At 38.3% G+C, this 26,040-nt stretch overlaps 1 protein-coding gene across 1 annotated transcript; it reads right to left on the minus strand.

The window, feature by feature from the left end:
- Window positions 1-6,157: 6,157 nt before the first annotated feature.
- Window positions 6,158-12,440, minus strand: LOC311299452 (E3 ubiquitin-protein ligase TRIM39-like). Its single transcript, XM_084423025.1, has 8 exons — window positions 12,310-12,440; window positions 11,451-11,534; window positions 10,351-10,922; window positions 10,148-10,243; window positions 9,611-9,844; window positions 9,381-9,519; window positions 8,535-8,570; window positions 6,158-6,975 (listed from the first exon to the last, which is right to left on the minus strand). The coding sequence occupies exons 2-8, from the start codon at window positions 11,521-11,523 to the stop codon at window positions 6,428-6,430; spliced, it is 1,698 nt and encodes a 565-aa protein (XP_084279151.1). The 5' UTR covers window positions 11,524-11,534; window positions 12,310-12,440; the 3' UTR covers window positions 6,158-6,427.
- Between the last annotated feature and the right edge of the window lie 13,600 nt (window positions 12,441-26,040).

Genomic DNA, 26,040 nt, shown 5'->3' on the forward strand with positions numbered 1-26,040 from the left:
GAGTTGGCTTGCATAATATGGGATACAGAGATTGACAATGTACTGTATGTAGTTGGTTTAACTTAAAACTACTTTATTGGAATAAATGTTTTATAATAGACTATATAATGCACAAAAGTAAACAATTATTAACTATTACAGAGGAATGATTAAACTAATAAATATATAAGGTGTCATTAATGTTTACAGTAATTTTGTAATTTACACAGTGAAGTGCAACAAAATGTGAAAATAAACTTGAAATAAAATAGCACACAGATATTACACAACATATACTCTGAAATTCCTTATAAGTTTTCCTCAGATCAGGCATAGTTAAAACTATGGATGTGCGCTGTAGGAGTAAAGTAACGCTTTTTGACTTTCTCATTTTGTGTAAATCTACTTAGGGTTCAGAGTATTTATTTTTCCCCACATTAATTTCCCACATGTCTAGTGCAATTATATGGTTTTGTTTTGATAATACAGTATATACTTTTTTCTTGATATACCCCGAACGAATGGAAGTGATGTGACAACATGCCCCATAGGTGGGGTACATTGTAACATGACCATATGACAGATTAAAATGCTATCTGATCTAATCAAACAAATATAAAAGACAAACTAAAATATTTTCTCAATTAAATACAATTATTTACTTTTTCATATAAAATAATGGCATTTTTTAATAATTAAAAATAAACTAATTTTTGAGTTTGACTATGAACACAGGAAAACACAGCTATACTACATTGTTCAAAACATATTTATAATTAGTCATTTCTGAACATTGACTCTCAGTCTTTATTCACCTTTTTCTCATGTTTTCTCAGTGTTTGTAATAGTGTCTATCTAGTGTGTTATCAAAAGCTGTGATGAAGTTATGAAACTGTCATGAGGTTTTGTGCTAGAACAGAGTTTGCTGGCAATACAGTAAATGTTTTCACTGTGCATTATGACTGTATACTGTAGTTGACCTTTACAGATGAAGGGTGAGTTACAGTAATGTGGCAGTCTCTACCATGGTAATCAGTTTACAGTATCACATAATGTACTATATTTGATGCCACCTGTCTCCCTTCTTCTGATGCATCTCTGATCAATCTGATGTTATACAGTCATTGCCTGTTTCCTCTCCTTTACTCTATCCTGCTTTGTTCCAAATTGCAAATCTATTTGTATTAAATATACTCATTACAAAAAACTTTCTGGATTTTGACATTTTCAACAAACATCACTTACAGTAGTATGATTTATAAGATGTTTTCCTCATGTTATCTTACAGTATATGTCCCTACAAGGACAAGGATTTCAGATATTGCCATCTTTGTAGAGACATTTTGTCCCCATAATGTAAGTTTACCAGGACACACACACACACACACACACACACACACACACACACACACACACACTTTGAACATAGTGGTTATAATCTGAGAAAAATCACTTAAAATGTAAAAATAATTCATGACATTTGGTTATCTGTATCAGAAATTGCAAACAAAGTTCAAACTATATCTATAGAATCTGTATCTATAGAAATCTATAGGAAATGATTCATTGATTAATCATTAAGATCAGTTGGATTAAATAATAGACAAATGTATTAAACTGAACAAGAAGAGATGCAAATCAAAAGTTTGATAGTAATGGCGGCTACTGTGAATGAATCATTTATATAGATGAAACAGTTATTTTGTGTTGTGAAAATGATACTTTGTGATTTTGAGTATTGAACTACACAATTGGAAACATGATGAAATGTTTGATAAAAGTGCACTTTTGACGATCTGTTGTAATATTAGCACTAAGAGTTATGAAAATGTACACCTTACTTGTGAAAATAGTACCAAAGTGAATAAAAAAAACTGCATCTCTTAACATAATTTATGCAATTACAATTATAACTGACTTCCTTTTATTTGGTAATAATCTTGTCTTTGTTCTGATTGAATTTGTTGACTAAATTTAAGAATCTTACATAAGAGGACACCGATATGACAATGAATTTAAAAATACTGTTCATCTCTTGGCTTTATTATTAGAGTTTTGATCTTCTCTCAACCGATAGAGCACATCCTGCATTATATTGTATTATAATTTTAATAACTATTTAACATTAGCCTACCACTAAACTTTGACTATAGGCATGTTGCATATTAATTGTTCTAGGAAACTCAAAGCATATTTAAATGTTTGTGTAATTTGTGCTATACTCCATAATGATGTTTGTTGCATAAGTAGGGCCTAAACATAAACTCAAGCCCAGGGGCCCGCAGCCCCCCAAGTCCTGCCCTGTCCAGGCTAATGGTACTATGCAATAATTATAAAAATTTTATGAGCTATTTTTTCCATTCGAATTATATTTTTTGTTTTATTTTATTATTATTATTTTCAATAAATGCAACATTTCTCATTAAAATAGAGTTTTTGAAGTGAGAAAAGCGTCATCCAGTGGCGTTACAAAATAAAAACTTGTGTAATGTCGTGTAACCGCCTGTAGGCTGTACTGTAGATCCTGTATAAATACATAGAGAGACTTTTTGATTCGCATTGTTTTTTTGTTTGTTTTGTTTTTTAGACATGATTTCCCCATTTTATTCGTTTTTATTTTATTTAGATATATATTTAGACATTCTAAAAGACTACTTTTGTCAAGGTTTAGATATTTTTGTTAGATAAGTATCAGGTTTTGCATTATGATTACAATCAAACAATAACATTTGGTTAGAAAGGGAACACAATGCAAGCATTTTTGTTACTCAGTAATTGATAATTAAAAAATCAAACTAAATAAGGGATGGATAGTGATAATTCAAAACACTTAATTGGTATTTTGTTCAGTTTAATTCTATAAATGGTAATAAAACTTCAGAAGGGAACAGCAATTATGATCTAACAGCAAAAACATAAAGGCATTTTTAGAGTTGTTTTGTCTGAGTGACACACAAAAGTAAAGACTCATAACTCCAAACTATAGCAAGGAGAGTCAAAAGGTATCGTTTGAAAATAAATGACATTACATTTGGACATTCTCCTGCCGAGAAACTGCTGATAAAAGACAAAAATAGATATATAATTTGTATTATGATTTTGCATATCTTTCTTGTTTGACATGCAATAACTCAGGAAGAAAGTAAGGTTGGAGGAAAATTCTTTTTTGGTGAAGTCTCTCTACATGTGAGCTGTATGTGGATAAATAGATATATTTTGTGGTGATTGGATAAAGGAATCAAAAGTTACAGCATTTGGAACCAAGATAGTCTTTTTGTTCAGCCCTTGACGCCCCCTCATGGGCATTTTTTAAATTGTTCCTCCATGAGGAATATCTTGTCATCAACGCAATAGATTATGTTCATTTTGGGCGCATTTTAATTGTAATCATATGCTGTAAAAAATGAAGTGGCATTTTCAACAATCTGTGAATGTTTCATGAGCTGTATAATGTTTTTGACACATTGCAGTACATAGTAAAAAAAAAAAGGATTTTATAGATTATGAAAAAAGAAATTCTATTTATGAGCAAATAACTCAGCAATACTTAGGAGTTTTTCAAATTGGCTACATTCATTGTAAAGTTTAGACTCTAAGCTTTAAAATGACATCAATTTTGTGTTAATCAAGGCAATATTTTAGAAAAATATGATAATGAATATTTTCGCAGCTAGGAGGCGCCCGGTTTAGAGCGACTAGTCAGCTCTCGTTCAGAGTTGATTGAAGTGGTTAGATGCTTTAAATAGCTGAGATTCTAAGCTTTAAGATGATACATATTTTGTGTTATTCCACGTTTGAAAACGAGCACGGACGGTTCCGGGAAAATTGGGAAACACATTGCACCCCGGAAAGATGAGAGACTTGTTTTGTATGCATCATTTCGTGAGGAATATCTCGTGATCAATGCTTTGGTTTGGGCTCTTTATAATCGTGAGAATCTGCTGTCAGTAAAGATTGGGGGTCTTATTTGCACTCTTGATGTTTTAGAGTGTCACCCCTTCATTGCTGTGCACTTTTTTTCTGCACAGTGGCTGATTTGTAGTTTGTACCACCAAAAGTTTCTCTGAGTTTTCGTATTTTTTCCTATTTCCCATTCATTTCCTATGTCATTTTTGACCGCGAAGGAGCCAATTTTATTTAACATATCCGAATGATGTCCATGTTTTTTTTTTTGGTGTGTTCACATAGCTAATACAAATTTTCAAAACATAAAAGTTTTCGGTCATTTTTGACCGAAGAGGGCGGTCTTTTTACAGACTTTTCTTACAGTGTGTCCGACTCCTTATCAATGTTTATAAATGTTCATTTGAAATGATGATAATGTTGTTTTAGAGATTTTAGAAACGGCTGCTCAAAATGAAACTCCTCTCAATGTTTTTGTCAGGTTTTGGAGAAGGGAAGTACGTGTCGTTTGAGGATCGTCAGTGGCATCAGTCGTGTTGCATCCCAGACTTCAACATTTTATGATTCAAAATAGCTGAATAACCATCTGAGATTTCAGTATAGAGATAAAGGTTAGGATCAGAATTTTCAGGAATATTACAGCACAATGAGTGTATATTAGCACTGTTTGTTGTTTGTTTTTGGCATCTGATAGAGCTTTTGGACTTGGAAACAGTGACGTCAGACTTAACAAGCAGACTGAAACAAATGTTTTAAAATTAAGTGAGGATGGACATTTTTAATTAGTCAAAAAAATGTTTTTTTTACATTGATTTATTACATGCAACATATGTGTTTCCATGCATTTTGTTGAGATGTATTTTATTGTGTAGCCTATTGTATATACATGGTTGATTATTCATGTTGCTTATGTATTATAAAAAAATGTTTTGTGTATTATTAATCTATTTACGAGATTGTTTTCCAGAGTGCATGGAAGTGAGTGAATGTATTAAAAAAGATCTAAAATATGCAATAAACAATTCTTATTTTGTATTTGTTTCAGTTTGTTTATTATAATAGAAGTTAATGATAACCATAGTAACAACATTTTTTTGGTTCCTGGAGGCACCCAAAAGCGGTTCCACACAGTGCTTCATACAAGAGTTCCTCAGGGAACACGTGTGGTTCCACCGAGAACCACAGCTATTTAAAGGGTGCCTAGAGGATCTACAGATGGTTCCGCCGGTGTGGCAAAGTGAAGAACCCCAAAAGGTTCCTCCAGGCACCTTTTATTTTTACAGTGTGGGATTGGGATTCTGCATTTCGGATGAGGGGGAGATCGTTCCACCAGCATGGAACCGTGAATGAGAATGTTCTGGAGAGTGATGTTGTGGCTGTCTATGATGGTACCACGAGTCGTCGCTCATTGACCGATCGTAGGCTTCTGGTAGGGATGTAGACTCGTAGGAGTGAGTGAAAGTAGGAGGGAGCTGAGCCTGTGATAGATCTGTAAGCAAGCGTCAATGCTTTGAACTTGATGCGAGCAGCGAGTGGTAGCCGAGCTGCAGCATTCTGAATCATTTGTAGAGGTTTAGTTGCACATGATGGAAGTCCTGCCAGAAGAGCATTGCAGTGAACAAGCCTAGAAAGATAGATAGGCCTGGACGAGAAGTTGTGTTGCATTTTATCACTATCTACTGTAAAAAGCTGCTGTGCTCAATTTTCATACAGATCAAAATACATTAAACATAAACAGCAATATAAATAGGCATCTATAATAGAATAATCTCTACTATATCCTGAAAGAAGGAAAATATTTTTTATAAGGTTTAATTTTATAAGGTAGTACTCTTTTATAAGGTTTCATATTTGTTTCTCTACTTCATATCAGTACCATCAGATATTTAATCGTCCTATATTTCATTTAAAGATATATTTAACTGTTTCAATAAAGATTTTGCATTTAAATGAATCGGATGTGTTGAAATTTGTCTATTTATTCTATTTTTGTGGTTAAACATATAGTTTTACCATTGATTAAACGTTTGACCTTGGTAATAAGACTACGTTTTCTTCTTTTTCTTCTCCTTTTCCTATTTTTTCCCCCCAGATATTTTGTTATTACCATGTTCATAATATCATGGTGTTTTTTAGGTATGCTTTGAAGATCCATAATGTTGTGTATGAATATGGTAATCATACAATTATACATATATTGAGGTATTAACATCTGATTTACCACAGTAATATCACAGATCATTTTGTAATTGATTACAAAATTGATTACATTATCAATGTTATCATAGTTTGGTTTATTTTGATGTAAAAAGAACACAGACACTTTCACTTTGTCAGGTTGAGATGAGAGAAACAATGGCATGAATAATTATGAAAAGTTGAAAATAAAATTGTTAAACAAGCATTATCATTTTACATTATAATTTGCAATTATAGCTAGGAATTTTAACAATGAAAAACAAATGATGGAAAAATAGCAAAACATGTTTAGATTTTTAATTATATAAATTATTTTCATTGTGTATTTCATATTATGGCTGTAAATTCATTTATTGTGTTTGACAGGTGTGATGATCAGTGGAGTTGAGTTTTTACCTCCATCATTAATACACGGGCTAAACAATGGATAGAGTTTCCCAGTGAAAGACTGATCAGTGTAAGAGTAGAGATGAGAGCTGGACTCCACACCATAAAAGGAGACCAGACCCTCCTCATAATCCACAAACACACTGACCCGCTGCGGCTTCACTCTCACACACAGAGAGACAGGAGGATCATCACAGGCTTCATATTCATTCTCATTCCTCAGCCACACAGTCCACTGTCCATCACTGGGACTCGCTGTGATCTTTCCCTTCCTGTTAATGGATTCTCTGGCCACTCCTAAATCCCATTCAGTCTTTCCCTTCACCTGCACCTCAAAATAAAATCTCCCTGAGGAGAATCCCTCCTTTCCCAGGACACATGCACATGTATCAAATCTCTCTGGTTTGTCTGGGAGTTTCTGTATAATGTCTCCATCTCTCACTTGTTTTCCATCATCAGACAGGATGAGATTAGGATGAGCTGTATCAGGATCCAGAGTCACATCCACTGAGAAAACAGAGAATATAAATCACAACTTAATACAGACATTTAGTGATGATGATTATGATGTGTGTAATATTTAATCAGTGACAGTGTTTAAAGCTGGGGTAGGTAAGAATGGTCCAAAAAACGTATTTTTCCAATTTGTTTAAACTTTATGTATATATCAATACATAATTTAAATGTAAGTATTCTGAAAAAGAAAGTATAAAAATCGAGTGTATGTAGACCTCTAACGACTGTTTTAAAGACAGCTCATTATTTCCATTCAGTCCACCCTCTCCCTTCTGGGGTCCTTCCAAAACCACGCCCCCAAAACACATGAACGCGCGAGTCCGACAGCTGAGCTGGAAGACGCATTATTTACCTGAGACGAGCGGAGAGGAAGGAGCGCAGTGCATGTAGCATCATGTCAGAATCACATGTAATAAAAAAATCTAACTTTATCATTATGAATATAAACAAATAAGATGTATTTTAGTAGCCTACTATCAAGCTATCATATCGATATTGGTAAAGTTTAAAATATATTTTTTTTGATTCGCTAACGAGCTAGTTATAACTATAAGGCAAAGCTAAAAACAGGTTGCATTGATACACGTTTTTCCATTTCCATTAGTTCAGGGGTGTCCAAACTCAGTCCTGGAGGGCCACTGTCCTGCAGAGTTTAGCTCCAACCCCAATTAAACACACCTGAACCAGATAATCAGACCTTGATTATCTGGTTCAGGTGTGTTTAATTGGGGTTGGAGCTAAACTCTGCAGGACAGTGGCCCTCCAGGACTGAGTTTGGACACCCCTGCATTAGTTGCACTGTGATGAAGATGAATTTCGTGTAAGATTCATAACATATAACGTTAGGCCTACTAGCTGTTAAACATGTATTTTGTTATGTAAAGTTCCCCCCACAGCGGAGCCTGCCGTGAACGCGCAGGCTAGTAAACATGCAGGGTCACCGATGACGACGGATAAGGTCGCTAGATATAAGGTTAGCAGGTTTCAATTGTTGCTTTGCACAGTGCGTGACATTTTATCTGTATGTTATGCGGCTAGAGTTTTAACACTGAGGCAATGGGCTCCGACGGGCTTGTTTATCGTCATCGGTCTTTTTCCGTTTACCTGTCTTTGTTGTATGAGCAGGTTCCACTCGAGAAATTGGCAGTTTTGGTTGTTTGTCCGCCATTAGCACAGCTGCTCGGCACACCGGCAATCTTGATTTTGAATGAATGACGGTACAGCGCGTACGCGAACTTGATTGACACTGCTAAGACACTCCTCCTGGCTCTGAAGGCATCTGATTGGTTCTTTACATTCGCACCGAATGGCAGTGATTGGTCAGAGTTTTTACTGTCCTGCAGCTGCTACAGAGGTCTGATTGTTTTCATTCCTTTTTCTGAACACATAATGTATTGACTACTCTCAGGATGGAAGGACCATTTCACCCAGTATAAAAAAAAGTGTTTCTGAACAGGATTACCTACTATAGCTTTAATCATACTGTCGGTCAGTAATGAAGCTGTGAGTATCTGAATGTAATCTAGTGTAGTGCAGACAGCACACTGTACCTGCATACTGCTGTATCCTCTTCAGTTCTGTAGAGACTAATGACAATAAAACATCATCAGATCTTTGACATGTTTATGTGTGAATTATAGACGATATTTAAGGTTATATTTAAAGAATTGTGTAAAAGATCATGTTTTATCTGATCAATGTTTCTCTGCTGATATTTAGAGAATCCCTGAACTCCTATTGTGTTTGAGCTCGAAATATTCCTCCTTTTTAGGACATCTTTGGGAATGTTTTGGGAAACATTTTATGAAATTTTTATTTGAGATATTTTTATGCCTAATGTTATTAATCTCAGTTTTGGAGTGGATTAGTGTTGTGGTTATTCAGCAAAGACAATACAAAAAAATAATCTTTAAATAAGTGAAAATGAAAGCCCAGCACTACAAAGCTGTTTGAACTACAGGTGAGAAATATTCCTCTAAAAAATTACACATGTGCATCTTATATTCATGATGTCTATCCATTTGATTTTCTTCTGCTAAACTGATTTTATCTGACACATAATCACAACATTTAGATGAAACAGCTGAAAAGACCAACAGAAAATGGCAGAAAATGAATGTTTCTTTCTGTTGTTTCTCATCTAAAAGTGTTCACAGATTTACTAAAGCCTCAAGGTTCTGGTTACAGTGATGAAGCTTCTAGTACAAGATGAATTTACTGCATGTTTTCTGAAATTAGAGATGAATATGACCTGCTCTCTTCAAGAAGAACTGTGATGATAATGAGACACAAACACATGATCACACACTTCTCTTATTAACAGACTCATTCTTCATTACTGATATTAAAAGATGATAAATATATGTATCTGTACGGTGTATTTGATATTGCTGTACCAGTTTGCGTGAGTTTCTCCTGTAGAGAGTCCTGCAGTTTAGTCAGAGCTCTCCTCAGAGTCTCCAGACTCTCATCAGTCTTCACACTGATCTCAGACCAGTTCCTGGTGTTTCTAGAGCTGCACAGGGATGAGTAAATCTACAGCAGGAGAGAGGAGAAATCCTTCAGCATGGGGAGTGTTATGGTGTCATATACTGCATTATCATTGATCAGAGAGATGTTGACTGACCTGTAGGAGGTGGAGGTGATCTTCAGTGTGTGAGAGCTGCTCCAGCTCAGTGTTTCTCATCTTTAGCTCAGTGATCTCCTGCTCCAGCTCTTCAATGAGCTCTTCCTCCTGTTTCTCTGCTGCTTTCTGCTGCTCCTCCATCATCTCCAGCAGTTCAGTCTGACATCTCTCAATGGAGCGGATGAGATCAGTGAAGAGCTCCACACGGGCTGCTTTCTCCTTCTCTGTGTTTCTCTGCTCAACCAGGACAATCAACACATTATTAGTGGCGTTTGTTAAGAGAAGAATCAGTGTTATTATTTCTCATACTTCAGTGTTTTTAGGCGGTTTTCAAAATCCCTCATTCTGCAGCGTTTGCACTGAATGATTCCTCAAATCTTGAGTCTTGTTGAGGAGAGATGTGTTATTACTTTACTAAGTGAACAGGAAATCACAGACATGTCGATTTTCAGACCAGCAGAGCGAACAGGAGTGTGAAATTGCTTTTATACAATAATATATATTAAAATTAATTGAAATAAATAATTTTATACTCACTTTTCTGACTTCTGCTGAGTGTTTGACGTCTTGAATCTTCTTGATTCTGTCCTGGATCATCTGCTGTGTGTCTTTCTGTGTCTTCATCAGTTGAGTCTATCGACAGAGAACAACACACAATATGTTTTCATAATTGATTCATTTATATTAAAGAACATGTGATTCCTCATGATAAGAGCCATTTAAAATCAGTTTACTTCTACCTTTTTCTCTTCAATCTCCTCTTCTATAGAAACAGTGTTGTGGTTCTTGTGATCTCCGTCAGTGCAGGACAGACACACGATAGTCTGATCATCTCTACAGAACAGCTCCAGAGGTCTCTCATGTTTCTGACATATATAGTCCTCCAGATTACTCACAGGATTGATCAGTTTGTGTTTCTTTAAACCTGCCACTCTCAAATGAGGCTCCAGGTGAGTTTCACAGTAAGAGCTCTGACACACCAGACACGACTTCAGGGCTTTCAGCTTTCTTTCCTCACAGACGTCACACAGAACTTCAGCTTTTTTCAGAACTTCAGCTTTTTTCTCAGGACTTTTCTTTTTACAGTGATCTACGAGCTCTCGGAGTGTGGTGTTAATCTTGAGATCAGGTCTGTGCTTGAATGTTTCTTTACAATATGGACAGTTGCAGGTCTGGCTGTTGTCCCAGCACTTATTCAGACAGGTCTTGCAGAAGTTGTGTCCACATGGAGTGCTGACTGGATCAGTGAACACGTCCAGACATATAGAGCACTGAAGCTCCTCAGTCAGTGGACCGCTGGAGGAAGACATCGCTGGAGAGAGAAATGATGAAGATAAATCACTTGCACTATAGTCTAAATTTTGGAGACACATTTGACTTTCTGATCTAATGGCTTTTGCTTGAAGGACTGAAATAACAATTATTATTATTATTATTAGCCTTATTATTATAAATGGGCTCATTACTGTTTATAAATACTCCCATGATGCACCTCATGAAGTTGGTTGAATGTAAAGAATGTCTAGAGACAAAGCTGTTTTTGAAGAAACTCAAATATATAAGAGATCATGTACAGTCAGCTGGTCATTACTGCAAAATGAACCCAGACAAGCTGATCAGAACCCTAATGTGAAGCTCATTACACAAACACTTACTGTACCAAATTAATAAATACATGATTTTGGAGCCATATTGATTTGAAATCTTGACTTTAAATGATTTTATTATCTACTACTGTACACTCCTGAACGGTACATATTAAATATTATATGAGAAGAGTGAAAGTTATTCATGCACCAATTCATTCTTCTTGTTTTTTATTTATTATTTATTGACTTACATGGAGGTGTTTCCTCAATACTCCAACTCCTGTTTTTTCTTGCTTTGGTTGATGTTGGTGAAGATTCTGCCATTGTTCTTTCCTCTTCGTTTTCAAGAAAATAAATGTTATTGTATAATCAATAGACTGATAAGAAACATCTTAGCCTATATTTGCTCCTAATGAGTGTGTTTAGTCACTGAGGTTTAAATGAAATCTTACCTCGAGTCTGATTTAGTTTTACTTATTCATCATAATATTATTTCAAGTCAAATTTATAATTTATATCAAATTGGTTAAAATGAATGTACGAATTGATAGTGAGTGAAACACAATAATTCATTTGAAATTCAGTAAGAAACTCATAAACTTACAGAACTGAACTTTGACCTGCTCTTTTGATAACTTTTTTTTTGAGAACTCAACTGAACTTTGAACTTTTGAGTGATATATTTTCCAACAAAACTATACATACTGTATATACTGTATATATATATATATACATAGATACATCTCTCCAGAAAAAACATTATATAGTCAAGTGTAGTTTTATTTTATTATAAATGTGATTTCCATCTGCAGTTTAGCAGGTTTGTGTTCAGTGAATCTGCAGGTCATTTACTTCCTGTTTCTTTAGTCTTTCTGTCATGTGACAAAATAACAGAAACACCAAACTTTGCTTTACAACCAATCAAATGACACACTTTTAATACACTTCTGATACCATTTCAGTGCAGTAAACAACTAAAATAGTTGAGTATTTGACATGCTTAAACCTGGTTCTGTTCAACTTATTCCAGTTCGACATAAACCTACTAAACCAGTTCACTTCCATTAGAAACCTGTTCAGCACAATCTCTCTTATATTTCTATCTCTTACCTGTGAGGATCAGATGTGTCCACAAGACTCTTTGAACGGATCAATAAATATTCTGTTGTTTAAAGAGGTTGATCGTTTCAGGAGTCCATATTGTTGTTGATCAAGTTAGTTTCACTTTCTCTGAATCTCTCTGAACTACAGTGATGTCAGAGCTCCTCCTGTATTCACACATTTACATGTGTTGTCTAACGGTATCCATTGATGGGAAAATGTTTTTGTTAGGTACTGTATATGCCTCAAATATTAAAACATATAATGTTGATTTGTTCTCTGATATTGAAAATGAGATTAACAAAGTAAGAAAAAGATTTCATGATATTGAAATGACTCTAGGTGGGGACTTTAATATTGTCCAAGATGTTCAGATGAATTCCTATTCCAATTAGATAATCTACAGGCGATTCAGAGCTATCTATATTTTGTGAAAATTTAGGGGGTAATTGATATATATAAACACCCACATTTGAAAGAGTTCACATGGAGTAATATAAATCTAAACAGTCAAGAATCGATTTTTGGTTCATTTCTAATTCATTAGAACAAAATACAAACAGAGTATCAATTGAACCATCGATATTGTAAATGATGATTTATCTTCTCATAAAAAGGAATAACGAAGCTTCATATAAAGGCTCTAAGACTTATTGGAAACTTTTAATAAATTATTGGAAAATTACAGTTTTCAACATGAAATTAAGAAGATAATACAAACATATTGGAATCAAGCTAAGCGAACAAATCAACGCTATCTCACGACCAATTCGTACGAATGATAAAAAGTTGGCTAATTCGTACTAATTCGTACGACCTCACTCGTACGAATTTGTACGATTTGTCTAAACCCACGTGATGGGTAGGTTTAGGGGCGGGGTCAGGGGTAGGTCATTCGTATGAATTCATACGAATTGGCCAATTCGTAAAATATGTACGATTTTCCAAAAATCGTACTAATTCGTACCAGTCAGGTCGTATGAATTCGTACGAATAAGCCACCTTGTAGAATTTGTACGTTTTCCCGTGAGATTTATACAGTAAATTTTAATACAGTAAAAAATTATACAGTAAAAATTGAGAGTTTATGAAGTTTCAGATTAGATTTAGTGCAATTGATAAAGGCAAAGAAGTTGCAAAGTCTAATAAGTCAAAGGAAGAGGAAATCATTAGAGCTATTTGTAACATCACTAATAATAATACTGATGGGAATTCTAATTTGTTAATGAATCTGCAGGCTGAGTTAGATAAATTATATATAATCAAGGCAAAGGGAACATTTGTTAGACCACGAAGACGTTGGTTAGAGGAAGGGGAAACTAATTCCAGATACTTTTATAATTTGGAGAAATTAATGGAGAGTATACATCTATTAAAAAGCTTAATATTAATGGCCATGAAACAGGACTCTATTATTATTTCAAAATACGTCTCAAATTTTTATGGTAAACTATATTCCAGCAGTGCATGTTCTGTAGACAAAATAGAAGATTTTTTAAAGCCCCTAAAACATAATATAGATCGTATCGATGGAGAATTTAAAGCTCTTTGTGATAAAGAAGTTTATCTCTTTTTAGATAAACTATTTTAGAGATAAGAACAGCTATAAAAAAACTTAAATTAAACAAGTCTCCCGGTAATGACGGCTTAACTGCTGAATTTCTGTTAATGGTCTTTAAAGAATCTATTGATCAGGGGTTTTGTCCTCCATGACACAAGGTCTAATATCCTTAATTCCAAAGCCTGATAAAGATCTATTATCACTTGATAATTGGCGACCTATTACCTTAATTAATAATTACAGTAAAATTATTGCTTCTATATTCGCTGAAAGGTTAAAGTTAGGATTAGAATTTATTATTGATGAGGCGCAGTCAGGTTTTATAAAAGGAAGACATATTTGTAACAATATTAGACTTGTATTAGATCTTATAGATTTTAATGAAATTATCAATGAAAATAGTTTTATTCTGTTTGTCGATTTTTACAAGGCCTTCGATACAATTGAACATGACTTTATTTTTAAAACTCTTAAATGTTTCAGGTTTGGGGACAAATTTCAAAAAGTAATCAGAACCCTATACAATAAGATTAATAACTCTGTAAAACTGGCATATGAAACTACTCATAGATTCGAAATGAAAAGGATTCGACAGGGCTGCACTATTAGTCCATTGCTTTTTTGTTGGTCACACAAATTATGGCCATTCATATTAAGAAAGACATTTTTCGTGGTATCAAAATAGAAGATACAGAAATGAAACGCACACAATGAGCTGATGACACTACTCTTTTCTTAAGAGACTGAAGCTGAAAAAGCAATGAAGTGTCTGCAGTTATTCTCATCTGTATCTGGTCTTTCCCTAAATATTAATAAATGTGAGCTTATGGCTCTAGGTTCCTGTGACTTTACCGCAGTATTCCCGTGAAAGTTGTTGTCAAATATTTGGGTATTAAGATATCAAAAAATGAGGAAGTCAGGAATGAGTCAAACTTCACTCCCATCATTCAATCATTTGAAAAGAAACTGAATTGTTGGCTGATGAGAGATCTCTCTTTCACTGGTCGTGTGTTATTGGTTAAAGCTGAGGGTTTGTCCAGGTTGGTTTATAATGCTCAAGTGTTAGATGTCCCCCTTAATTAATTAAAATGATAGACACCAAACTCTTTACATTATATTAAAAAAGAAAATATTTGTAGGTCAAATATTGAAGGAGGATTGAATGTTTTGGATTTTAAGACCTCTAACATGATATTTGAAATAAAATGGCTCCAAAATTATTTAAAAAAATAAGCGAAGTATATGGTATACAGTAGCTAATTTTATCTTTCAAAAAGTAGGTGGTATAGAATTAATACTGAAATGTGATTATGATATTAACAAAATAGCCATTAAACTTGCAAGTTTCCACAAACAAGCATTACTCTCATGGACTCGTATGTATAGTCATAATTTTCCCCATAAATGTACCATCTGGAATAACAGATTTATAAGGGTTAGAAACTAATCAATATTTTTTTGAGAATTGGTTTGAAAAGGGAATTATTTGAGTTAAACAGCTGATCAAAAAGGATGGTGTTTTATACAATTATACTGAGTTTGTTCATATTTATAACTTTTCAGTTGATCCTGTCCAATATCTTTTGGTTTTAGATGCAATTCCCAAGGAAATTTTGAGATTATTAGAAGGTCATAATAATTATTCTCTACAAACAACAGTAGAAGAATTGACTTCTTGTATTAAGTTGTAGGGCAAGGATTTCACAAGTTCTGGATGTAATAATACTTTTCTGCGTTCCCTTCTTCAATCTAAATGTAAACTTGTTGTTACTAACTGGAATTCTTTATTTAAAAACGTATTGATTGGAGTAAAGTTTGGATGACACCTCATAAGTATTGCATCACAAACAAAGTGAAAGAGGTTTCATATAAAAATGTTCATCGAGTTTACCCAGTTAAGTCACTTGTGTTACAGTGTTTTAAATTGAACATGGAAGATATTTGTGCTTTTTGTTAAATTTCCCCTGAGACTATTAACCATCTATTTTGGGAGTGTCCCAGACCCAAATGGTTTGGAAAGAACTCAGTAAATGAAAAGTTATGACTCTTGTTAACTTTGAAGCCTTTCTTTTTTCTTCTTCTTCTTCTTTACCTCTGACATGTATGGTTATATGTACTCTTGTATGGAAAGTTTTGTTCTTATAAAAAAAAAAAAAACATTTCATGTGTTGCACATTTATATTTTAAAATGAAGAAGCAGTATTTTTCTGAAGTCTCCAGTAGAGGCCGCCATTCTCTCACCCCAGTGATTGCTGTTATCAATCTTCTTCCTACAGGCCCCATGATGCTTTGCGCAACAGTAACTTCCATTAACTGTTAACAATCAGTGAAAGGCTCGCTCTATGAACGCAATATATATTTTTGTTATATATACTGGCTACAAAGAATTATTTTACTCACCTTTCAACAAACGAATCACAAAATTAAATATAAAAATGTAAAAGCTTTAAAAATTACTTTCAGCTATATATATAGCCTACATTGCCTTAGAAATGTTCATTAACTTTAGCTTTGAGTGATAATATTTCAAAGTTATTTCAGTTATTTTGGTAGACAATATTGTATTTACCTGCTTTAGAAAGATTCCAGTAAACACTGGGATTAGAAGTGAAAAGGGGAGACAATTAAATTTTAAAGCAGGGGTGTCCAGACTTTTTTTTTTAAAGGCGGCAGATTCGACAGGGCTCTGGAAAATTAGAGACCAGTGGCACCAACAGACGATACAGCATGTATTAATAATATTACATGTTTTGTCTCTTGGAAATGCACATTTGACAGAAGCTTGAGTTGGCATTTGGGATACATATTTAAATTGTTTTCATTAACACAGACAATAGCGAACATCTGTAAAAAAATTAAAATAAAATAACCTAATTTTTAAAGGGCAAAATTGAAATAGGCTATTCTTACTGAGTTAGAAGTTAGAACTCTTAATATACTCTTGTTAAAATTAACCATTGGTCTTCCTAGCTATCATACATTTAGATCATGAGAACCACAGGTAAAACACACATGGCAAACATATGGTTTCTGATGAATGGCTTTATTGTGTTTAGTCAGATTTAGTAAATACAAATGCAAAGAATAAAATAAAATACATTTTCTAGCTTATAGGCAAAAAAAAGTCTGTAATTTGGCCTGTATTTCATTACTCATTTAAAACATTTAATTGACCTACATGTCTCCATAATATAATAAAATTGTAGACAAACAGTATTTTTTTTACTTGGCTTAATTGAATTGAATTGAGAAGCACTATTTTCAAACTGGTTTTAAATTGCTCATCTTGTTTTTTCATAATATTTTTTCATCTGGCAGGGGAATAAAGCTCAGAGAGATGAGGATGTGTCCTGGGCTGCCGCCCTTCAGATCTCCGCCTGTGATGACGACCCTCCCCCGGTGAGTGCCCCCATGTTCACCCCAGAAGACATCAGAGCCGCCCAGAAAGGAGATGGGCCCATTTCCGAGGTGATCCGGTTAAAAGGGAGCGGATGGAATCCGAGAGACAAAGACTGGAGTCCAATACAACCAGGAACACGACAACTTATACATGAGTGGAACAGGCTCCAACTGGATAATGGTATTCTGTACAGGCATGCAGGACAAAATCAACAACTGGTCCTCCCCAAAGCACTCAAGTCAACCATGCTCAAACACCTGCACGATGACATGGGACACATTGGCGCTGATAAAGTCATCCACCTCGCAAGGCAACGGTTCTACTGGCCTTTTATGCAGCACAACATCGAAGACTACATCATCCGCCAGTGCCCATGCATCAAGCAAAAACGACCTGCTGTCCATGAGAAAGCACCAATGGGCTCAATCACAACTAGCGCACCTTTTGAACTGCTCTCTGTTGATTACCTTCACCTTGATCCCAGTAAAGGAGGCTACGAGTACATCCTTGTGGTAGTGGATCACTTCACCAGTTTTGCTCAGGCCTACGCAACTCGAAACAAGTCTGGCAAAACAGCGGCCGAAAAGATCTTCTATGACTTCATTCCACGCTTCGGGTACCCTCAAAAGCTCCACCATGACCAAGGTCGGGAATTCGAGAACACCCTGTTCCAGAGACTTCAGCAGCTGGCAGGAATATCTCACTCCCGAACTACTCCTTACCATCTCCAGGGGAATCCTGTTGAACGCCTGAACAGGACACTTCTCCAGATGCTCAGAACACTCCATGAGGAAAAGAAGGCAGAGTGGAAAGACCATCTCCCCAGCATAGTACATGCCTACAACTGCACGAAGCATGAGTCTACAGGCTTGTTATGACTGACTCGGGGCCATAACAACAGGATAGGAGACCATGCCACAAACAAGCGGTGCAAAACATAAATTTATTGTGTATAAAACACAAATTTAAACAACAAAACCAAAAATGGGGTGTGAACGTCAGTATCAGTAGTGCAGGGAAGGTGCATGGATGTATTGTTTTGTGCGAGTGCAAGTGTTGAGTGTTAAAATAAAAGACAAACTTAAATAAACTTAAATGTGCATCTGTGTAAAGTCCTGGCGTCCCGAGCGAGGTGTGAACACGGACGAGCAGCGTTCGAGCCTTTAAACACCAGACCCGAGCAGGAAGAGAGAGATCAATGCAGCAGAGAAGCTCCCATTTAAACACCAACTTCGCAGGTGACAGCAATTAGACCTGAAAGAGAGGAGGGGCAGGAGAACGACCAGAAAAAGGCCAAGGGCCGTAACACCCCCCCCCTAACAAAACAGGGACCCTAAGGGTACCCCTAAGCTACAAAAATCCCACGATACTAAGTTTATCAAATTTTGAGGCATATCTTACCTAACATATTGGAGATCGGGACAACGCGTCTGCCACCACATTGTCCCGCCCCTTGATATGCCGAATGTCCAAAGTGTAGGACTGGAGGTGGAGAGCCCAGCGCATCAACCGTTGGTTAGGAGTCTGTAAAGTGCTAAGGAAAGTCAGAGGATTATGGTCTGAGAAGACTACCACCGGACCAGAGCCCAGATACACACTAAAATGCTGTAACGCCCAAATAAGAGCAAGCGTTTCTTTTTCTATGACTGAATAGTTTAGCTGATGGAGATTAAATTTCTTAGAAAAGAAACACACAGGCTTGTTAACCCCCCCATCATCTTTCTGCAGCAACACTGCGCCAGCCCCAACCATGCTGGCATCCACCTCCAGATGAAACTCACGATCCCACCGAGGAGCAACCAGAACCGGAGCATTTGAGATTAGAGCTTTAACCCTCTCAAAGGACTGCTGGCATACCGGAGACCATACATACTTTGCCTTGCCTTTCAGAAGATCAGTTAAAGGTGCGACCACTGTAGAGAAATTCCTACAAAAACACCTATAGTAGCCCACCATACCAAGAAATCTCATGAGTTCCTTCTTTGTCATTGGTGATGGAAAATCATCAATTGCACACACTTTAGCACGCACTGGTCTCACCGAACCCTGGCCAACAACACGACCCAAATAGACCACCGTGGCCTTAGCAAATTCACACTTTGCCAAATTCACTGTTAAACTAGCATGAGCTAGACGCACAAACAAAGCTTTAACACGCTCCAAATGCTGTTCCCAGTTGTCAGCATACACCACCACGTCATCCAAATACACCGCGCATCCTTCCAGGTCACGCACCACCAAGTTCATTAGGCGCTGGAAAGTTGCCGGCGCATTTCTTAAACCAAAAGGCATAACATTGTAGGAGTATAGCCCACCTGGTGTAATAAAAGCAGCAATCTCCTTTGCCCTGTCTGTCAGTGGTACCTGCCAGTAACCTTTAAGTAAATCCAGCTTAGTCACAAACTTTGCCCCCCCCACTTGATCAACACAATCCTCCATACGAGGAAGAGGGAAGGAGTCAGGCTTGGTGACTGCATTCACTTTACGAAAATCCGTACAAAACCGAGGTGTATTGTCTGACTTTGGGACCAAGAGACAGGGTGACGCCCAACTAGAGTCAGAGGGAACTGCTATTTTATTAAGAACCATATACTTAATCTCATCTTCCAGGTTTTTACGCTTCTCTGGGTGAACACGATAGAATCTTTGCCTAATTGGCTTCGCATCTCCCACGTCTATATCATGCTTTAGTAAAGTTGTACGTGATGGCGTGTCTCCAAATAAGCAAGGGAAACTTCTAATCAGCTTAACTAGCTGTGCCCGCTGACATGACTCTAGATGACCCAAAACGCTTTCCAATTTATCTAAAGCTTCCTTATTTTTCAGCCGACCAGACACCATAACCTCATCAGGCCCTGTTAAATCCTCCATCTCAACCACAACTGAAGATGATGGCATAGCCAAACAAGCAGGATGAGTTCTGGACAACTTTAACTCCACCTCACTCCCAAATGGCTCACAGGAAACATAAGGCTTCAAAAGATTAACATGGCAGAGCCTGGCCTTTGTCCTACGAGCTGGAGTAGAAATTAAGTAGTTTTGATCAGAAAGCTTCTTTAATACAGAAAATGGTCCAGAAAATTTTGCTTGCCACGGAGAAGTAATTATAGGCAAAAGGGCTAAAACCTGATCACCTGGGAGAAACTCTCTGTGCTCAGTCTGACAATCATAACGTTTCTTCATCTTAGCTTGTGCCCGGTCTAAATTTTTCCTGGCCACTTCCTGAGACATATAGAGCCGATACCTGAACCCATTCACAAAATCTAGTAGGTTACTTGGAGGCTGAGCTTCCTTCCAGTTGTCCTGCAACAGAGCCAGAGGACCCCATACTTTATGACCAAAGATCAGATCATTAGGGCTAAACCCTGTACTTTCTTGGATTACCTCTCTAGCAGCCAGCAGCATCCACGGTAAAGCCTCTTCCCAATCACCCTGCATCTGAACACACAATGAGCGCAGCATGGACTTAAGTGTTTGGTGAAACCGCTCCAAAACACCCTGGCTTTGAGCATGATAGGCAGATGAAAAATTATGAACTATGTTCAACTGTTTCAGCACTTGAGCAAATAATTTTGAACAAAAATTTGACCCTTGATCTGACTGAATGACCCGTGGAACTCCAAAAATAGAAATAAATTGGGACAATGCACGAACCACAGACTTAGCCGTTATACTACGCAGTGGGTAGGCTGCAGGATACCTAGTACTTTGACACATTACTGTCAACAAATATCTGGCACCTGATTTTGATGGAGGTAATGGACCAACACAGTCAATAAGAAGATGTTCAAATGGTTGACTTATAGCTGGTATTGGACAAAGTGGAACGGGCTTCAAAACCTGGTTAGGTTTACTTGTCAATTGACAGGTGTGACACGACTTAATGTATGCAGACACATCCCTTTTTAAACGAGGCCAGAAAAAATACAGCAGAACTCGGTCATACGTTTTCCTGACACCCATATGTCCAGACTGGTCATGAGAAATCTGCAACACAATATTTCGATACTTTAAAGGAACAACCACTTGATAAATCGGATCTCCAACAAAACCCTCAAACTGAGGGGTCCATTTTCTCATCAAGACATTATTGTGCAAAAAATAACAATGAGAACGATTTCTGACCTCTACAAGAGAACAAATCTCATCCATACAAAACTTCAAAGTGCTGTCAGTTTCCTGCTCCTGCATCAGCTCATCATGAGAAACAGACCAGGGGATAACAGGTAACATTAAGTGAGGACTAGAGGCCACACTTTCAGAGTGATCACTGTCCAAACGTTTTGAACGAGTTACTGCACAGGCACTAAACACATTAGGGAAGTGTACCTCACTCTCATCAGGCTTACTGCACACCAGAGGAGTCACCGTCACCGTCACCTTGGCAGGTGGAGAAACATCAGCCCACACTTTATCACCAGCTATGTCATTACCCAGGATCATAGCAACGCCATCCACAGGTAACGCTGGGCGCATGCCAACAGACACCTCACCCTGGAAATGATCACAGTGCAGCATCATTTTGTGTTGTGGTACATTCAAAACATTTAAACCCATTCCCACTACAGGAATGCTTGAACCCACCAAGGTGTCATTTGAAAATGGCAAAGTTGCAGCTACAATAAACGAGTCAAACGCTCCAGTGTCACGCAAAATTTTTATGCGCACTTGCTCTTTGCTTCCCATTAATGAAACAAAACCTTCTGTAATAAAAGGCAAGTACGATTTCAACTCCGGATTGCCTTCTCCAGAGCTTCTAACTAACTCCTGGTCAGTGACAGACGCAGCACACATCACAGGGTTAGCCCTGGGAAAAGTTTGCTTTGGACGAGACTTAAGAGCATAACAATCATTTTTCCAATGTCCTCGCTTATGACAGTAATTACAGATTTTTTCAGAGTCCCCTGAAACACGACCACTTTTATCCTCAAACGGTCTACTTGCCCTAGTTTCATGAGGGCCAGCACCACCTCTTGAAGTATGAATCAAGAAATAATCATCAGCCAGCGCAGCAGCTTCCCTAGCAGACTTGACTCCACGCTCACTAATATAGGTGGCAATGCACTCCGGCACAGAGTTTTTAAACTGCTCCAAAATGACTAACTCATGGAGGTTTTCAAAAGAATCAACCCCGGCCGCTGAGCACCAATTGTCAAAATGCATAGCCAAATCATGCATAAACTCTAGATGTGACCCATCTCCACGTCTCCAACCTCGAAAACGTAGTCGATATGCCTCCGGCACAAGTTCATAAACCTAAAATCACTCAAGTCATCCTGTTTCATGCTTACCGGTGCCACCAGGGGGCGATCAGCCCGGAGTGCCTCACCCTCCAGTTTACCTTCTCTGATCAACGCCAGTCTTTGGGCCCGTCCACACGGAGACGCGTTTCGCTGTATACGTATACATTTTTTATCGTATTGGCGTTTCGTCCACACGGATCCGGCGTTTTGGGAGACTGAAACCGCTATTTTTTTAAACCGGGTCCCAAAGTGGATAAATCTGAAAACGACACCCTTGCGGTTTCGTGTGTACAGCCAATCCGTATATTTTGTGAAACGATGATGTCATCACATCACGTGTCGTCTGTGTCACGAGTAACAGCAACAACAATAATGGCGGACTTATATGATTGTATTCGTGCTGCAGAAGCTACTAAGCCTACTAGCTTTATTACAGCAAAATCTATTGCTTCTCTGCAACTGTGGTGAGCAAAAAGCGATAATCTTTGTCTTCTTCTTCTTGGTTCGTATACAGCGCGCAAGGTTATGCGCATGCTCAAAGTCTTCTTCTCCGTGTATAGTGTATCTCTGTGGCAGAATTACAGCGCCCCATACTGGTCTGGCATATATACTACACCGTTTTCAGTCGGTTTCAGTGGTTTCGTGTGTACGCAGATATTTCTTGAGACGACGCCGTGTTTACGGAATTTTTTTTTAGAACGAGAAAAAAAAAATATCGGATCGGGAACGCACCGGCTTCGTGTGGACGTGGCCTTTGTCTCTCTACATCTAACTTCTCCCGCTCCAAATCCTGCCTCATTCTTTCCATCGCCTGCTCTTTCTCATGCTCAGCTTTGACACGTAACAAGAGCAACTCTTTCTGCTGCTCAAACGATAGACCAACTGAACTTACTCTTCCCAACAAAGACGACTCAACCGAAGTGTCAACTTTACCCGGCATCAAAACACCATTTTCCAACAATTTCACTTTCAAATTACCTTTAACATAATCCTTTGTCTTTCGGGCATCCCCTATATCGACCTTATAATACTCTGCAATCTTGATCAATTGTTTCTTAGTACAGATGTCTAACCCACATTCATGTGGCGATTCAATAAAATCTTCCACCACTTCATCCATGGCTAACAAATTCACCAATACAGACGAGACGTTAAGTGACAAATTTAACAGTACACACACAGGCCTTCAACCACAGTCCAAGGACGGCATTTCCCCTCTAACTACCTAGCCCAAAAGCTAACTTACTGAACCCTAGTCTTCGTGAGGCGTAGCGGTGGGTTTTTATGCATTTACAACCCGATGGCCCAGTAAAGGCGACCAGCACGCTGGCAACCCCCCTGAAACCACGGAAATGCTCCCGAGCCGACGTAGGGAAAAGGAAAATGGGAAGCTCTACCCGCCGTACCTCCACACTAAAACAATAATGCAGCGAAACCCCTATTGGGAAACGCTGCTACGCCTACAAGGAAAAACGCCAGCCCAAAACTTTAGAAGTGCTCATTAGCAAACTGTCACTTACCTTCACACGTCTCCAAAAAACAGTAACTACTGCCAAAACACTCCCGCTCGAGAACGCCAGCAAACAAATTACAACTAATCAAAACTAATCAAACTCAGGCATGTCTCCAAGAGCGCAACTACTAACCATATAAGGACAATGACGTCACGGGATCTCCCCCCAACCGCCAATCAAGACGCACAGAAAACCACAATTCAAAGACGAAGCTACTACGAGCTTCACTCGCTCTCATGTGCCCCTCAAGCGCTCCTAAACAAATTACTAAATCAAAACACAACGCGCACTAAAGAAAATCAAATTACTAGCAACAAAACGCGCAAAACCAATGGACGAGCCCCCACTTTGTTATGACTGACTCGGGGCCATAACAACAGATAGGAGACCATGCCACAAACAAGCGGTGCAAAACATAAATTTATTGTGTTTAAAACACAAATTTAAACAACAAAACCAAATATGGGGTGTGAACGTCAGTATCAGTAGTGCAGGGAAGGTGCATGGATGTATTGTTTTGTGCGAGTGCAAGTGTTGAGGGTTAAAATAAAAGACAAACTTAAATAAACTTAAATGTGCATCTGTGTAAAGTCCTGGCGTCCCGAGCGAGGCGTGAACACGGACGAGCAGCATTCGAGCCTTTAAACACCAGACCCGAGCAGGAAGAGAGAGATCAATGCAGCAGAGAAGCTCCCATTTAAACACCAACTTCGCAGGTGACAGCAATTAGACCTGAAAGAGAGGAGGGGCAGGAGAACGACCAGAAAAAGGCCAAGGGCCGTAACAAGGCTACTCACCATTCTTCCTCCTCTTTGGAAGACATCCACAGCTGCCCATTGACCTTATATTCAATCTCGACCCAGATCGGCTGGTACAGACACGGCAGGAGTATGCACAGACCTGGGCTTCCCGGATGCAGGATGCATAACGGATTGCCTCTGAGAACAGCAAGAAGTCTTCCGAGAAAGGGAAAAGGCACTACGACCGAGGTGCCAGAGGAGCCTTGCTGCAACCAGGTGATCGTGTGCTTGTCAAGAACCTGTCGGAGAGAGGTGGCCCAGGCAAACTTCGATCTTACTGGGAACAGAAGATCCACTGTGTCATCGAGGGGCTGGGAGATGGACCTGTATATCGAATCAAAGCTGAAACAGGTGACCAGATTCTCCGGGTGCTCCACCGCAACCTCCTCTTGCCTGTCAGTGACTTGCCAGTCAACCATAAGGAACGTGACACTGGTGTGGAGCGAAAGCCTCAAGGACAGAGATGTCATATGCCAACCAGAGAAGCAACTAAGTCTGATGTCGGCACTTCAGATGATGAGGGGGAGTGCTCCTACAACCTTAGACCCTTGCCTGTGTATGAGAGGAGGGCTGTCAGATACCACCCACATCAACCCGAGCTACACAGTGAGCTAAGGGCTGGGGCTCCCGAATATCAACCGTTGAGCCGTGCACCTGAGTCTGAGAATGAATGGCAGCCAGGACCATCTGACCCTTTGGTGACAGCAGAGCCAATGCCTGTACCAAGAGGGGTAGATCCGTCCCCAGCTGTGGAAGGACCAGATGAACACAGGGATGATGCTATGGATAGTGGAAGCCCTCAGGATCCTGAGATAGATGTTGTGCCTGTTCCTCAGCCAGTAAGAGAGGTAGATCAGCAACTGCGGAGGTCCACTCGACCAGTCAAACCCAGAAACATCTTCATGTATGACCAGCCAGGAGAACCTTCCTACCAGCCCTGGAGAATGGGAACTAATGCCATGTACTGTACCCCTTCTTCCATGCTGGCCTACCCAGTGTTTCATGCAACACAGTCTCACTCCCTACTCGTCAAATGTCTGACGCATGGTCAAGGACCCCTGGCGTCAAGTTTCAACAAAAGAGGTGTACCCTTGACGTCGTTTTTCGACGCGGGGGTCCATCAGATAGACATTCATGTTAACAAAGAGGTGTACCATTTGCGTTGTTTTTCGACGTGGGGGTCCGTCAGATCAACATTCCAACCTCATGGCAGTTCGTCATA

This window comes from Rutilus rutilus (assembly GCF_951802725.1).
Source record: "Rutilus rutilus genome assembly, chromosome: 11".
NCBI lineage: Eukaryota > Metazoa > Chordata > Actinopteri > Cypriniformes > Leuciscidae > Rutilus > Rutilus rutilus.